Raw genomic sequence first — 17,544 nt, forward strand, 5'->3', positions numbered from 1 at the left:
AGATTAGTTGAATATTGTGCTTGTTGCAACACTTTCTATTTTAAATACAGAACTCTGGGGAAAGGGAATAGGGTTGTTGGGGGTCGGGGAGGAGGGTTATAAACAGGTAAAGGCCCAACTATGAGAAGCGCAACAAGGTAATGTTTTTTATGGGTGACCAGTCAATTATTTAATGGATTTGCCCTAAATTTGACAAATGTAGTGGAAAGAAAACCCTACGTCAGGAATGGTGAGAGGCATAGGAGTTCAGCAGGCACTGCAATCCCTGACACAGCTGTCTGGGGTTCAGTTCTTCACCTTGAAACCTTTCCTGCATTTGCTTCTTGCCCTCAGAATTTAACTTCATACCTACAACAGAGTTATCCTTGATGGGTTTTAACAGCAAAATGTAATAGTCCAGTCGTCTGTAAGATTGCATTTGGGGAACAGGACACAACTGAGTGTTCTTAATAGAGTCTGTGGGACTGTGGAATGATGCAGACGAAGTATTAAAGGATTTCACCACGTGATGAAAAAGATCCAGTCAGCAGTTTCCGGGCCTGAGTGTGAACTGGACAGTTGTCCCTGTAGCACATCTGCAATGCAGCAGAAGGTTGGGGCTGTAGGAGGAGGGGTGTCTACTCAGCCAGCTCCTTCTTTTATTTCTCTATCCTACTGGACACATGGTACAGTATACCTCCAGCTCATTCTGTCTTTGTCAGATGAGTATGAACAACAACTTCAAAAACAATGTAATGCATTTTGTAGACAGATTGTGAATGCTGATGTCTATAACTGCAGTCTACTGCAGACAGTACAGTGAGAAGACAGCAATGAAATAAAACAATCACACAGTTGGAGACTGTGGAGTAATGACGCATGTCTGCAGAATCACCCAGATGAGACTCAGCCTCATTAAATTCTTCTGCTCTGCTTGAAACGCCACATTTACAGCATTACATGAATGTCTCTTTATTTTTCCCCAGAATGACCTAGATTCACCCTCCACCCCGCCCCCATGTACACACACCGCTCCACTAACCCACTCACGAGTCTTTACTTCAGTGTCTCTCATAAAAATCAAGGGTTTGCCATTGTAAGCTATCTGAACAACACACTGACCAATCATAAGCTCCTTCATCTCCCATACCTGCAGCTGATTGGAGGATCCCATTTCGTAGCATTAAAGCTAAATCATAAAGGTTGGACAGCTAACATGGCTTATCCTCATAGGCGTAACTTGAAAACAATAACAGTAAGCTTTTATAACCTGCAGGTTGAATTATTTTAACTCTGTTTAAGCAGGAATTAGCCAGGTCACTCTCTCACGACTTAAACTAGCCCATAAATGATTTTTAACAGGCACAAAGAAACAAGAGCAGACCATGCCGGTGTTAGAGGTTAGGGTTAACCCTACTGGGAGAGAAAAGACTCTGTCAGCTATTTACAGTTTCCATCAGGTGTTGTTCAGGCTGGTTCAACATGGAGCGGGACGTGAGTAGATAACGGGAAGCTGAACGCATCACATAATTCTGTCATGGGTGATTCATGCTGATTTAAGAAGTGATGACAATCCTTGGAAGATTTCACAGATAAGCTGAGGGTCTATGAACTCCTAAAGAAAGACATCTAGAGGCTGTTCCTAACAGTTGGCTAAATATGTCATGTTAATCATGCTAAAGGCTAACATAAGGTCCTAAAGACAGTTTATGATGTCCTCTGTAATCCTTTTATTTTAATTTTGAATACCAGCAAACAGCGCTAAATGCAGAGCTGTGTAACGCCGACTGCTCTCCCTCACACACATAGTGCTGTCATGTCCTAATATGAATAATTGAAGATCTGTGATGAAACAAAGACCACGTAAAGAATAAAACGCTCCAACAGCAACAGGTGCAAGTCAAAATAAACATGTCACCATTGCTTTGTGTTAATAATCCACATAGACAACATCTGGTACGCAGCCAACGCCTCAAGGCTCAGGGTCCAGTGATACCTCCCATACCTGTTCTGCCCAAAAGCTTTGATGTTTCTGATAAAGTGATCCATGGCAGAAGTCCAGTCATCTGTTCTATCTCAGCACACCTCAGCAGTTTTAAAGCCCCAGCAAACGCGTCACATGATGTGTTGCACCGCGCTTTTAATGAACGCTGTACCAAGGCTTGTTTAAAGTTGCAATAAAATAAATAAATGATCTAAAGGACTACAACATAAAAGCAAATCAGACCTTTTCTCTCACACATATTACGTTGGAGAAAGCTGCTTTTTATTTTAAATTGATCTTGTAGAAAATCTTTTGTGATACAGAGCACTTCGACAATTTAAGGTCTGCAAATATTGAGTAAATACAATGTGCTGATTGTAGGTGTGATTTTATTTGTACAGATGCGAGAATCGTACTGTATTGATGCAGAGTGACAGCTCTGCAACAGTTATTGTTAAACAATAAGCTACATTTTATATTAATTCAGAAAGCAGAAAAAGTATTCCATTAATAGATATTGTCCGGATCTATGGGCGGCTCCCCGTCTGTGTGCTGCTGCTCCCTCTCAGGTGGCGGTTGATTTGCAGCGAGGCTGAGGCTCACAGATGTTCTTCATTTCGGGCTCTTCAGGACCCTCTGCCAGCACTTCACCGTCAGAGTGTTAACCCTTGGGGTAGGACTCAGCCAGCTCTGTTAGTTTAGAACGAATATTAATCTGCTCATCTACTTTCCCCTCTAATCACTCTGTTCCCTCCTAAACACAGTTGTGTTCCCATTCCCGAACGATCCGGCTCTGGAAACCCCGCTCCAGTCTTCGCCACTGTTCAATAAACCCTTATAAAACACAAACTCTCCCATTTTCTTGAGTGTGTTTTGCATGTGGACCAAACAATTGTCTAAGATCATGACAGATATAGTTCTTAAAAAGAAATCAGACTGAGAAAAAACTGGTATCGGCAGTTCATAGTTTTTCTAGTCTTTTTAAATGGTTTAGTTAATTTCGTGCTACATTCTATTTTGTCTATATAGCACCAATTCACATCACAAGTCATCTCAAGGTGCTTTACAAAGTCAAATTCAATGAAATCATCCAGATCGGTCAAAAAGTTTCCTCTCTAAGGAAACCCAGCAGGTTGCATCAAGTCTCTTCAAGCAGCATTCACTCCTCCTGAAAGAGCGTAGAGCCACAGTGGACAGTCTTCTGCATTGTCCATGGCTTTGCAGCAATCCCTCATACTGAGCAGGCATCTGCTCAGTATGAGGGATCTGTTCCAGCACCTTTTACCACCGTCACAAAATGATCCACCCACTTCCCCTCCACACACTGTGGATCACTCACCCAGCAGGATACGCCAGTAGTCCAGTGCGGGGGTCGCAGGCCAGCGCTCGGTTTCCTAGAGATGTGATCCCAAGAACCTTCTCCAACGTCACCTGCAGGACAAAGGTCTCTAGTCATTCTGGTGCAGCTTGACAGAGTATTTATTCTTCTGTGACCTCTATGATAACTGTTACAGAAAAGGACTTTATCTCCAGCCATAACTATCCCCATAACAAAGACGCTAGGCCCGTAAAAGTGCTGGAAAGTCTCTTCAGATTGAAACTAATCTTTTAACAACTAGAGACTTAACTTGTCATCTCTCTCTAATCCTCCAAACAGCAGTGACCAATCTTGCAATAGAGTTAAAAAAAAAAAAAATTCCCAATGAGAGACAGAAAACAAATCTAGAATTTAGAGGGCTTTTTCCACCAAAGCAGCCCCAGGGCTCTGGTGGAACAGGTTTGTTTTTCCACAGTCATCATTTCATCCCTCTTTGAATAAATGCTGGATCCTCCCTCTGTTCTTTTCTGCATTTCTGTGGAAGTGGATCACATTACTGTACAAATATTTTTTTACCAGTATTTACAGTAGGCGATGCAGGTTATACCCTTATTTTAAAGCAGAACCTATAAACACATGCTGTAATATTAAAAGAGCAATACAATTGCTAAATGTCTTACAGATGTTAGAAATGTGCATGGTTCAAAGGAACCATACCAGGTTGATTTGTATCACATCTGGAGAGATTCCATCTTGTTCATGTTAATGAGAAATCTTCCTGATGCACCAGAGTTAGCGAAGCAGGGCTCCACAGGGTTCAGTGCTTGGATCGTTTCTCTTTACTCGGTCAACTTAACAAAAAGCATTAGGATACATGTCCATGGCTATGCAGATAATACTCAGCTATACTTATCCATGAAGTCTGACATATGTAAACTGACTAGCAGACTCATCAGATATGTTCGTATTTCATAAAGCAATCATATTGCACTGTTAGCCATGTCAGATGTGATCTTCTGCTGCTATAAGACTCCATCCAACTACCCAAGTATTATACATTGGCATGGAGAGTGTGAACTCGTGACAATAGGAGTATATTAGACAGCAGTTACAGCATTCCAAACATTCATTAGCTATATTACTATTGAACTGAGTGATGTTATGATAAAAACAATACACATGCATACTGTAGATAGAACAAAATTCACACAAAATTGCTATGCCTGGCGTATCTCTACTTTAGTTTTTTTTTTTTTTTTTTTGGGGGGGGGGGTATGAAGACTGTGAGTGAAGACGCCGCAAACAGTTTGCAAAATGTTTGTTTTATTTTGAAGGTTTTCACATTTATGTTTATCTCTAATACATTTGAGCAACACAGTGGAACTGTGGTGGTGCTCTGGTCAGCTTGAATTTGAATTTCAAGTGTAATCTCTCTGTTTGAAAGGTTTGCATATTTTCTGTCTGCATGCGTCAGTATTCTTCAGATATATCATTCCACAGTCCAAATAAAGGCGGTTCTTGTCTTTATACATATTTAAGGATTTATTTGTGTCTGGCTGTATGGACAGATGAATGGACGGAGATGGAAGGATGGCTCCCTGACTGCCAGTGTCACCGTGGGAGATTCTGTGGTTGTGTTTATACAAGCCTACATGTTTGTCACTAATCCAGATCTTTAGAGCTCCAGGTGTCAGATGCAACCGTTTACTGAAAAAAACTGTTTTACAGTCCAAGTTCTGGCCTATTTCTGACTCTGAGACAAAGTAGTCTTCAGCTGTAAGTGGAAGTCATCCATCTGAGTCAGCGGAGAGGTTTTCTCTGTTACAGGAACTGACTTTGGTCAAACAAACACACACTTACTTCATGCTCCATGCTCCTTTTTTAAGTGTCCTGATGTGACTGGACCGAGGTGTCAGGACGCTGCTCAGCTCATCAGCCGCTCCAACTGTGTGTCCGTCCGGCTGAACTTAAAGCCGTTTGTTGTGAAGCCCAGCGCTAAGCTAACAGCAGAAAACTCTAGCTCTGACTCAGTCTGTCCTCTTCTCACATGACTCTCCTCCTTCTGCACCAAACTATTTATATTTTTCCCCGTTCTGCTTGGAGTTCAGAGCGAGAACAGAGACGCATCAGACTGATAAAAGCCCTCTGTTTGATTCAGCAGCTGCCACTTACTCTGTGTAAAACGTCCTCAGCTGTTATTGAGGTGTATGTCAGAACTCAATGACCTGCTGGACACACTATTCTCCTTATATCTGACTCCATCTAAAACCGTCAGGGGAATGTTACGGCTTCTACATCATTTCATGTTAACCAGCAGGCCGGTTTGGATCAAATGACTTGAAAATAGAACATTCTTAATTAAATATTTAAGTGCCAGGGGGGAGGGGGGGATGATGTAACCTGAAGTATCCACGCTGCACCCTCCTTACCTTTGGGGGCAGATAGTCTTGGGTAATTGAAAGGAAACCAGATTGGAATTAATTAATTAAAATCATCCCATTTACTGATTGGCTCATTTATTTATTTTTATTTGCCTGTCGATCTACAGTCCTTTTTTCTTGCTTGTTATTAGTTACACTACTATACTATAATTGTTAGATAATTATAGTGATTATAATGTTCACAATCAAGATAAGATGTGTTACTGCAGCCGAGGAAGCTTTTATTCTGTTCTTGCAGAATTAACACACACACTGCACTATGCATAGTTAATGGACTGCATTAGACTCTTTAATTTCATAATATTTGCACACATCTGGTCTTTTTGTCGGTTCCTCTAAGCTTTCTGACCTCGTTTGTCTCGTTTACCTCGCAGTAAAAAAAAGAAGCCTTTCCTGTTTAACGGAAGCTGCACAGAAACATTCTAACAAAAGGAGGCCGTTTTAGGTCAACAGTTACAGGAACACTTCTGGAGAAACAAGGAAAGATAAAAAAAAAAAAAAACAATAACATTTATCTACTTTGGCAGATCTGGATTCTCTCAAATGAATATTGAGGAGTAAAATTGTTTTGTGTTACATGCAGCACAGGCCATATGTGTCGCTCTGGTAGGGGCCAGACCTCCTGCAGGTAAGTGGGCACGGCGGACTGCAGTCTGTCCGTCAGGGAAAGGGCCCTAAACTGGGAGGGCTCCTTTTCATGCAACACTTTGTTCCTTAATCAAATAAAAGTAGCTTAAATATTTATTGAAAAGTCTTAAAATGTCCTGACTTGAAGTAACAATACATCACAAGATTGATGGTAATACCACCCACCTCGGTGTTATCTATGAGGGGTAATGTGAACAAGAAGGGCTGTATTCTGAGGAACTATGGGGGATGTCCTCCCCCAGCACAGCAGTTTCAGAGGAGCTTCCCGCTCTTTTCTGTTGGCGCTTTTAAAACTCTTCACTTTCAACCTCAACAAGCGGAAAAGGATCATGCGGTGCCATCGAGCTAATTCAACTAACCTTAACTGGATTACTTTGTATAGCGTAAAAACAACAGCAGGTGTTCCTCTGCCGTACGGCTGCGTCACGTCTTGGCCAAAGGTAAACCCGCTGTGAACCAAACAGTTTGACTTCATGCCATAAAATCGTTGCTGGCAGTGCGTGCGACTGCTTGGGGGATGTGGTGAGTTGCTCTCAGCGACAGGTGAACAAGTTTTTCAAGAAAAGGGTTCTACATGTTGGATATGATTGGAAGAATAAGCAGGCTTGACAGTAAACAAACTGCTGGAATCAGTTAAGTGCCACGGCTCAACAAATTCAACCCCTTAATAGTTATTTTGAGACAAGGCCATAGCTGATAAAAGGCTTTCATGATGATAGACAGAGTTTTTTTTCCTTTGAAAACGCTGCTGATGCTTATCTCAAATGTGACAAACCGTCAACATGCCAAAACTCTTCACGGCTTGCTGTTGAGACATGCATAGTTAAGCTCTAATCTGTTCACGCAGGGGAGAAAATGTAAACCGTGCTGTTCCGCATTCACAATGCACGCGCTCTGCTGCTGGTGTGAAATTAACCTTAGCTTGGACAAAGTTACAGTTCAGGGCTGGACGCGTTGGGTAAAGAATCATCCTGGAAAGCCGTTTTCCGACACAGTCTGGGTTTGCAGACAGACATCTGAACAAACCAAAAGGATTATGGAAACATGTCCAGTGCACAAATGACACCAACGGCGAGAGATTTTTGCCCATACTGCACAACACTTTGCTTGGGGAACACCGACTACAGCATTTCTCCAGAAACAACTCCCACTGACTGTCAAGCACAGTGTTAGAGGGGTGATGATGTGGGCTTGCTGCGGAAGCAGGAAGCGGGTACCCATAACATCCAGAGATACTGATCAGTTTCTTTGTTGTTCCTGCAAAACGCTGCAGGGCAACATTCTGGGCTTTTCCCAACAAAACAGAAACCAAGTTTTGTTTTTGTTTGGTTTTACTGGATGTGTGTAGTATTTGTCGTATTTGGTCACATGTTGGAAGGAGGAGGGAGAATTGTGGAGAGACAAAAAAAAATCCCCAAAACTTTCAAATGAATCAAAACAAGACAGCACCAGGCCCCCGGCTATGCAGCTCTACCACTCTGTGCCTCTTGAAGTGCAAACTGTACAACCCTCACAGAGGAGCTTTTACTCCAGGCTTCATACTGAAAGCTCCTCTTACAAGACAAAACAGCAGTAATTGATAGTAAATGACAGACAAGACACAAACAATATGTTAGAGCTGTAAAGAAATACATTGTGGCTAACACTAAAACAGTGCAAAGAGCGCTTCCGTAATACCACAGCACCGTGCTCAAACCAGCAGCTTCCACACTGCAGCAATAACAAGAGACATTGGCTTTTTTTTTTTTTTTTTTTTTGCATCTGATAGAAAGTAGTTTATTAGGGAAATCAGGAGTTCAGGTAACTTGGTAACACATTAGAACCAAAGTACAGTGTGCATTTTGTTGGCACAGTGCTCCCTAATCTCTAAAAGTCGTTGAGACGCTGAAGGAGGCAGAGAGCAACGCTATAACAAGCGATGGCTGAGCACCTAGGGCTACGCTGAGGGGCTGAACTGACGGTGCACACTATCAATCAAACTGGGATTTCTTGAAAGTATCTTGTCTCATTCTCATAAACTCAACGTTGTGTCTTACCTCATCTTGTGAGGTTTATGAATCATTGAATCACTGCATTAGAACAAAGCCACACAATCCTTGACGCTGCCCAGATGATACAAATCAAGTCTTTTGTAAACTCATCGGTCATTCATCACAGTTACATTTCTCAGGAGCCATGAGTTACCCCAGGGTGCTAGCAACGTAGGTCTAGTCATTTTCCACATATGAAAGAGAGTGTCTTCACCATTCACCACAAAAAAACTCAAGATTTCAGATATAAGTTCATTTTATTTCTGTTGATTTATATTCATGTATGAAGGGAAAATACACGAAAAGCCTTGAATAAACAACAGGCTGCATGTTGTCCAGAAACGAGGACTGAAACGAGATTAAGATCCCTGGGTTGTTGGGGGTTAAATGTGGACTTTGTTCTAGTTTTGGAAAATAAATAATAAGATAGTGTCATGCCGTGTGGTCCTCTGTAGGTTTTTACTTTTACAATGTTAAAATCTGGAAAGAACCTGCTATTTTTTTTTTCAAGTCCTGATTTCTAAACTTTGGAAATAAGACTGGTGGTCTCTCTTATTATAATATATATATATATATACACACACACACACACACACACACAGTGGTATAGTATGAGGAAGTCTGGAGTAGCCGAGAAGTATGAAGTATGACAGTGGTGGTGCTGTAGGTGTGATTGATGAGTTTAAGGTGGCAGTGGGACAACATCAAAGATGGGCTCTTAGCCCCTTCTTGTTTGCTGCGGTGATGGACAGGTGGACAGATGAGGCTAGACAGGGAATCCATGGACTATGATGGAAAGGAGTGAAATGAAGGTTAGCAGTAACAAGACAGACCACACGTGTGTGAATGGGAGGGACTCAAGTGGAGCTGTGACGTTACCTGCAGAGGTACAGAAGGTGGAAGGTTTGAAGTACTTAAGGTCAACAGTCAAGAGTAACAGAGAATGTGGAAAAGAGGTGAGGAACTGTGTCCCAGCAGGTTGGAACGGCTAGAGAAAAGTGTCAGGTGTGCTGCGTGGTAAAAGAGTCTCAGTGAGAATGAACGGAAAGGTGTAGAAGACAGTGGTGAGACCAGCGATGATGTGTGGTTTAGACAGAGAGGCACTGAGGAAGAGGCGGGAGACAGATCTGGAGGTTGGACAGATGAAGATGATGACGTTCTCTGTGGGAGTGACAAGGATGGATAGGATCAGGAATGACTGCATCAGAGTTAGAGGTTTTGGAGATAAAGCCAGAGGCCAGACTGAGATGGTCTGGATATGTACAGAGGAGGGATGGTGAGAACATCGGTAGAAGGATGCTGAGACTGGAACTGCCAGGTGGGAAGCTTCTAGAGGAAGACCAAAGAGGAGCTTTATGGATGGACCTAAAGAGGACATGAAGGTAGTTGGTGTGAGAGAAGAAGATGAAGATGCAGATGCAGAAGAAGATGATGAGGAAGCTGAATAAGAAGAAAATAAGTGAACCTTCCAACACATTTCAAGGTGCTCTGTGTAAACTCTACAGCACCTATGAATGCTGTGTTAGCTGTTTCTATTTTAGATTCATGTCTCATGGTGATTCCTTCTCTTTTCTATATCAGATTTTTGGGTCACAGGAAGCTCTAAACAATCGATTCCTGTGAAAAATGCACCGATTGTTCAAAGACTGAACACGGTGTTCAGGGTTGAGTTGATGACACTGGCCCCACACTTGCTAGGAAGACTATTACACTCAGACCTGAATGCTTCTTCCTATATACACCATGCTATAAATAATCAGTCTACAACTTGGTACCGTCACAGAAACAAAGGTAGATGTGTTTTTGCCCCAAGAAGTAAGCTAATGCTGCAGAGCTCTCTCTGGTTATACTGACTACGTTTTGTGACATGACCCGACCCTCTGAGGCCACTTCCTACCAACCTCAGGACGGTTGACTTAACAAAAACGGGTTAGCTTTTTTTAATTGGACAGACAGGTTCACTGCATGTACCATATGATATCTGAGACCATCAGATTCCTTAGTGCTTTAGTCAGTTTTAAGAAGAAAAGAATAGACCACTGGTACGCACAAGGGACTTCCCAAAACTAACTTGTCACATTTGCTTCCGATACTAAACCGACCGGTCTGAAAGTCCTCGGAGTAAATATCATGGTTTCATAACATTTACATGGGAATGAACAAAAATGAGGTTTGCATTGGTTTATTTTGTTAGAAAGCCAACAATAATCGCTGATGAACTGGTTTATTAATTTCTACAGTTATAATGTTATTAGTAAATTAGTTTTCAATTACTTTGATTACGTTTTAAAATATGCTAAATCCTGAGGCATAAAATAAAAAGTGGAATTCACCGATCTCTTTCTAATTGCTTTTGAAGTAATAATAATTATACATGTATTGAAGGTCTCAGGAGGAAGCAGTGATTTATCATAAAGAATAATATCATCTCATAATATAACGGCAATCATCCAGTAGAAAAGCGTTTTGCCTATATTTTTCCTTAATGTAATCTAAATATTTTGATATTATCTCTCCATACACAGCATGCAAAGCAGATCCACAGCTCCTGGTTCAAACAGTGTTCCAATCATGGGAATTGAGGCTTTATTTCCTTTATTTCACAATGAGATGATCGCTACCGGGATGCACAGTTAGTACCACTGGGGCGCTGGAGCAAGAAGGTTCTGGGTTCAAATCCCGGCCTGTGGTCTTTCTGCATGGAGATGTTCTCGCTGTGCATTCATGGGTTCTCTCTGAGTTCTCCCGCTTCCCCCCACAGTCCAAAAACCTGATTGTTAGGCTGACTGGTCTCTCCTTAGGTGTGAAGGTGTGTGCATGGTTGTTAGTCCATATCTTCTAGACTGTTATTGCCTGAATTATCTGGAAGCTGTTTAAATGTGTTTCATGTCCGGTTGAATAGGCGCTGCCTCTTTAGGAACAAGATCCTGCTGTTATATAGCACCATCCCATTAAAGGAAGAGCTGTTTGCTTTAATTTTTTTAAGGTTGGTGAGTGAAAAGCGAGACAGACGGGAAGCGTCTTAAATGTGGTCCCACAGCCGGACTGGCAGCGTTAGAGGAAACCATAAAAGCCAGTTCCTTTTCTATGTTAAACAGTGATTTAGCAGCACTCCAGCATTTTTTCTTGCATAAGCCACTGTTAGTTACAGTTAGCTGAAATAAAACCAAGTTAATATCAATGAGATTGGATGTTTTAAAATCAGGAACTGGGCCAAATCGGTATGAGCCGGTAAAAGCCTGATCGGTGCAGGTCTAGTCTTTGTTACTTCCCACACATGCACACACAGGTTCTGGTACGCTAACTGTTTTTCTGATGTAACAACCCAAACAAGCAGGTTAGGCAGAAGCACTGTTGCAATCGTATCTAAGTTGGATGTCAACTTTAAATCACCGTCTGCAGGCCAGAACCATGGTGGAGAATCCCAAAGAAGCAGAGATTTGGCTCTAAGGTGAAGATCAACACTAGGGGACTGCTGTTTACACTTTGGAACGCTAACTGTGCTACTTGCTGTTATAAGACGCTAAAGACCAACAAGCATGTTTTTCCTAAGGCTTAAAATAATAAAATGGTTTTACAGCCACTGCTGTTGTTCAGCCCCTCATTCATATAGAAAACTAATCTGTTTACTTCTGGTAATTCTTCTTTTGTACCATCTTGGATTTATCTCCAAGAATCTCTGATGGGCTCCCATTTTCTGGCTCTGCTTTAACTCAAAGTAAACGGCCAGGGGTGCATTTACTTCTCAACAACTATCAGAAACAGAAGGTAGCAAAGATGTTGAATCTCTAACACAGGATTTCACCACAATATAAGGTTTGTTTATTTATAGTGTTTCTAGCGTAGTGAACATCTGGGTCAGCCAGTGCCACGTAAGGGCAGATGTGGATGGTCGGACTAACTGTGAATAAGCGGGAGTTGGTTTAGTCGATTTGAGACTCCTAAAGATGGGCATACACTGTGTTATTTTCCCCTTTTTGGGCCGATTCTTCAGTCGTGCGAGACTTTTTGGATCGGGCCGAGTTTCAGCTTGATCGTGCGTCCTGCGTACTGTAGTATACAGGGGGTAACGAGGGGCGACTAGCCTCTCACGACCACCTACCGATCAGGAATCAGATGGTCGGCTGAAAATCAAACATGTTTGAAATTCAGTCGGCCCTCGTGAGGTGATCGTGAGCGCCTCCTGCTGTTGAAACAGAGCTATGAGCGTCTACGAGCCGACCCAACCTCATGCACTGCGCATGTGCAAACAAGGGATTTCTTCTTCTTCTCCTCAGACGAAAACACAGGAGTGGAGAGAAGCATGACGGCAGTACGTGTGACATGGAAAATTACGGAGGAGCAACTCGTAGAATTGCCAAGGCAGCGCGTTTCGTTCTAGTGAGCTCATGCTGTGACCAGCGTCGCGCTTGTGGTCACAACAGAAATGTGAAAGCACAACACCACAAGTGTAGCGCTTTCACATTTGTGTTATGACCACAAGCGCACACTTCCATCTTTATGACGTAAATATTGCTTGGATCCTGTTCTGGATCCTACTGGTTCCAGTGGACCGTTCAGCAGTCTGCCTGCTTGTCGGTGGCTGTCACAGCAGACCAGGTGTTTATATAGCTAGGAAAAGACCCTAAGTCAGGGGTCTGCAACCTGTGGCTCCAGAGCCACACGTGGTTCTTTATACCCTTGGCACTTAAAAACTTAGACCAAAAATGAGGGAGGGCAAAAATTGGTCAATGTAAAAAAATGTAAAGGTAATTTAAAATTGCTAGCTTTAGGATGCATTTAGTTCTGCAATGTATGCATAACATTTCCAGAAAAAAAGAAACTAATGGTGTGTAGAATATTTTACTATAGCTAAATGAAGTATCTTTTTGTCAATAGGTTGCAAATGACTTGCTTTTTCATAATTTTGATGTCATTTGTTTGATACAAATCAAATGTCCAATTTAAGAAAATACTTTAAACCAAGAATACAATTTAAAATTCTTCTTCTAACGTATAAAGCCCTTAAAAATCAAGCTCCATCATATATCAGAGCTCTGATTACCCCGTATGTTCCTAACAGAGCACTTCGCTCTCAGACTGCAGGTCTGCTGGTGGTTCCTAGAGTCTCTAAAAGTAGAATGGGAGGCAGATCCTTTAGCTATCAGGCTCCTCTCCTGTGGAACCAACTCCCAGTTTTGGTTTGTGAGGACCTTTTTGGTCTCTGTTATTTTAATACTTTATAGTAGGTACACCTGGTCTGACATTCTGAAGACAGATCACCCGCTATTCCCATATAACATAGAACAGATTACTGGATCAATGTGTGCTTCTGTGCTTTTTGTCTCTCTTTTTGTGTCTCTGCTCTGTCTTCTGTAACCCCAGTCGGTCGAGGCAGATGACCGTTCATACTGAGCCCGGTTCTGCTGGAGGTTTTCCTTCCTGTTAATGGGGAGTTTTCCTCTCCACTGTCGCTTCATGCTTGCTCAGTATGAGGGATTGCTGCAAAGCCATGGACAATGCAGACGACTCTCCCTGTGGCTCTACGCTCTTTTAGGAGTGAATGCTGCTTGTCAAGACTTGATGCAATCTACTGGTTTTCCTTAGATAGGAAACTTTTTGACCAATCTGTATAATCTGATTGAATTTGACTTTGGAAAGTGCCTTGAGATGACATGTTTCATGAATTGGCGCTATGTAAATAACATTTTATTGAATTGAACCTAAACAAAAAAGTACTGTTGGTTAATTAATAAAACTGCTGATCTTTAATTTAAAAAGTAAACACATTTCCTATTACTATATATTATTACTATAAATGTATTATTATATTACTATTACTATACATTTATTACTATAAATTTACTATAAAAACAAGCTTTTGTTTCAAAGAGATGTGTAACTTTTGTGGCTGTGAACAAAATTTGTAAAGCTGGACCGAGGGCAAAAATTTGTGGTAAGTGGCCTTTTAAAACTGATTCTGGCTGAAAACAGGACTCAGAGCACATCTCAACATAGCAGCATTTTAACAAGTTTTCTGCAGTGAGGACGACCAAACATTTCCGAAAAGCAGGTATGCTCATACCAATCAAATTCCTCAGTCATGCACAGTTGGAAGCATTACTTCCTGAAGAATTCAACTCCCCACAGGGAAGTTGAAGTTTTGTCTGACCAGATGTCTGTCCCCACAACACCAGTAGAACTGGCCAGGCGAGTCTCAAAGGCGCGCAACGCTCGGTAGAAGCTGCACAACGTGAACGGATCACTTAGCGGAACCAGGCCCAGTCCAGTCCAGGAGCAAGTGCATTAATCAGTTGAGTCCTGGACAACAAGGCCTCAGCCATCAGCACGCGAATCAATCAACAGATCAGTCCTGGACTCATCTTTTTAGAAGGGTAGAAATCACAGTCCATGACCACACTTCAAAAAAAAAACTACTTTTTTGCAGCAATGCACTCAGGGGCGGTTCTAGACAGGGGCCAACAGGAGCCCATGCCCCTGTAGAAATGGCCTTGGCCCCTGTTATGGCCCCTGTACTAAAAGCATGATGTTAAATAAACTTCTCGTAATTATTTGCAATGGCAAAGAAACCATAACTGATTGGTCACTTTGACCAATATTATTTTTTACCTATACAGCTTTACTCTAAAAAGAATTTAAAACTTAAAGATGTCTCACGTTTAGCTTTAGCCGTATTGAGCAGGGGGCAAAGTTTTCAACTGCTTGATCAGGGGTCTAAAACCTGCAGTTCCAGAGCCACAAGTGGCTCACCTAATATTATTACACAGTTAAATATTGCCATTTTATTGTTTTAAAATTTTTTGGTTCTGTGCCCCTGTGAAAAAACACTGGCCCCACCTTGGCCCCCCTGGTAAATTTGGTCTAGAACCGCCCCTGAATGCACTGGCCAGTTTGGAACAGACCAATATTCCCTTAATCAATTAGGAATCAGCAATTGGAAGATTAAATACTTAAAAATCCGCCAAGTCGTTAAAAGTCATTACTAAACGTATAAGCTAATGTTTGTTTTGTTAAATCATTACATTGTACCGCTACAGTACACAATATTATTACAGTATACTGGACCACAGACAGAATGTACACTGCTGCCCTTTTTCTGTTTAATAAAGATGAAATAAATGTCTGGCATCCATGCTTTGAAGCATAGATGCCAGACATGAACACACAGCTTCTCGTTCATTATAGTCCGTAGAGAAGAAACAGAACCACTGAATATCTAATGAGCTGTTTAGACCTCCAGGATCATCGGAAATCGGTACCAGCAGAGGAAAGCCCGGTCGCTGCTTTCACTGCCATCTGATCCTGGGAAGCTCAAAGTAAAGAAAGAAAGAAAGAAAGAAAGAAAGAAAGAAAGAAAGAAAGAAAGAAAGAAAGAAAGAGGGAAGGCACGAAGGATGGATCCTGGAAGTGCCTAACGGAGCCTGTGGAACAATGGCAGAACATGTATGGAGAGGAAACGTGTTGCTGTCAGAGGCATTCCTGGTGGCGCTGGGATGCCGCAAAAAAACAGAGACCATCTGTTAACGCCATGTGGTAATAACCAGGTTGGTAATAGATAAAAACCATGAAGAGTATCCGGGTCAGCGGACACTGTGTGTGTGTGTGTGTGTGTGTGTGTGTGTGTGTGTGTGTGTGTGTGTGTGTGTGTGTGTGTGTGTGTGTGTGTGTGTGTGTGTGTGTGTGTGTGTGTGTGTGCGGCGGGGATGGACGCACCTTGCCGCTTAGGTCGTTCTTGTGCCGCGCGGCGCCGCTCCGCCTCAGCTTGATGGACGGGGAGCGCAGCAGGTTCTTGATGCGCGTGCGGATCGTGCCGCTTCCCTCCGCGGACATCTCGTCGTTAGCAGCCGGCTAGCCGAGTCCGTCAGCGGCGGCGGCGGCTCTCACGTAGCTCCCGGTCAAGCGTCAATCGCCCCGTGCTCTGCCCGCTCAGCGTCCGCTGGTCCGCGCATGTTGTCTGGGGTCCGTGGCGGGGCCACAAGCCTTTCAGAGAGCCCGGGCCTGGTTCTATAGGAGCTGATCCGGTCCGAGGACGCTCGCCATATTAGCCTGCTTCTCTGTTGCAGTTAAAAAGGTAAATCCTACCAGGCTGCAGCGACCGAGACGAGCCACAATCTCCGACAGCGTCAAGCCGGCGTGCGGTATCTATAGCAACCCGTTTCCGGTTGGGCTCTTCACAATAAGATTAGCAACGGAAGCTCTACAACCGCAGTGAAGTTAGTTAGGCTGAACCGGACCGCTACAGGCTGCTGCTCGCTCCACCTGCACACGGTGGTTCGCTCAGAGACCGTCAATAAAGTTCGGAACCAAACACTCATGGGAGACAAAAACTAATAACTTTCATGTCTAGTGAACGAGTGACCCAAAACTAATGACACATATTTTATTTTATTTTTATTTATTTTTTCTTTTGTGATTTTTTTTATTTCATAAACCAACATTTGTCTTCAATAGCTTTCAGGTCATGTGACAAATCGACTCAAAAATACTCCTAAATTAAATCATCCTACATGACTGGGCAGATAATGCACACTATAATTTAATCCAATTTCTAAAACATTTATATTTTTGATACATTTTTAGTTATCAAAACTCACCAGTTTTCTTCACCATATTTCAGGTCATGTGACCAATTGACACAAAACTAGACTGGGCAGATGATGCACACTCCCTTTTATCCCATTTAAAGCATTTTCTATCATTTATGTTTGACTTGTTTGTGCTGGTGAACATGTGCCTAGTCTAGCAGGATGATTGCTCTACATGTCAAACGGTTAACTGACTGATTTTTGTTTGGTTCTAAATAGTTTCTCTACTTAAAATGTCTGAAAAATAATTCAACAAACCTACAGATTGTGGTTGACCCTCGTTGATAACAACTTAGACCGTTGTTGTGTCACAATAATAACAAGGAGGCAACGTACACAGATGAAGGGAAGCTTCAATTAAACTGCTGGTTGTGAGTCACCTCTGCTGCAGAGTAAGACGTCATTTAAAAACTCCAAACAGGCCAAAGTTTCATTGTTTTCATTGTTTTCTAACTTAATAGAGCAAGGATGTTGAGAGGAAAATGGAAGGAAATAAGCAGCCCAGGCCATGGCATGGAACTGGCAGCCAGCAGCAATAATGCTTGATGGACCGAGAGCC

The 17,544-nt window shown here is 42.3% G+C and overlaps 1 protein-coding gene across 5 annotated transcripts in view; it reads right to left on the minus strand.

The window, feature by feature from the left end:
- The window catches only part of mapkbp1 (mitogen-activated protein kinase binding protein 1), a 52,450-nt gene extending 35,894 nt beyond the window's left edge, over positions 1-16,556 (minus strand). For 4 of the 5 annotated variants that reach the window (XR_004933463.1, XM_036151178.1, XM_036151176.1 and 1 more), the window contains exons 1-2: positions 16,114-16,556; positions 3,303-3,394 (exon numbers count right to left, since the gene is read on the minus strand). Coding sequence is in view for 4 of the 5 variants with exons in the window: in XM_036151178.1 (XP_036007071.1) it covers positions 3,303-3,394; positions 16,114-16,230 (209 nt within the window). In the remaining variant the exon portion in view is untranslated. The remainder of the gene's footprint in view (positions 1-3,302; positions 3,395-16,113) is intronic. The other variant, XM_036151177.1, reaches the window with a different exon arrangement.
- Between the last annotated feature and the right edge of the window lie 988 nt (positions 16,557-17,544).

Source organism: Fundulus heteroclitus, chromosome 19, assembly GCF_011125445.2.
Source record: "Fundulus heteroclitus isolate FHET01 chromosome 19, MU-UCD_Fhet_4.1, whole genome shotgun sequence".
Lineage (NCBI taxonomy): Eukaryota > Metazoa > Chordata > Actinopteri > Cyprinodontiformes > Fundulidae > Fundulus > Fundulus heteroclitus.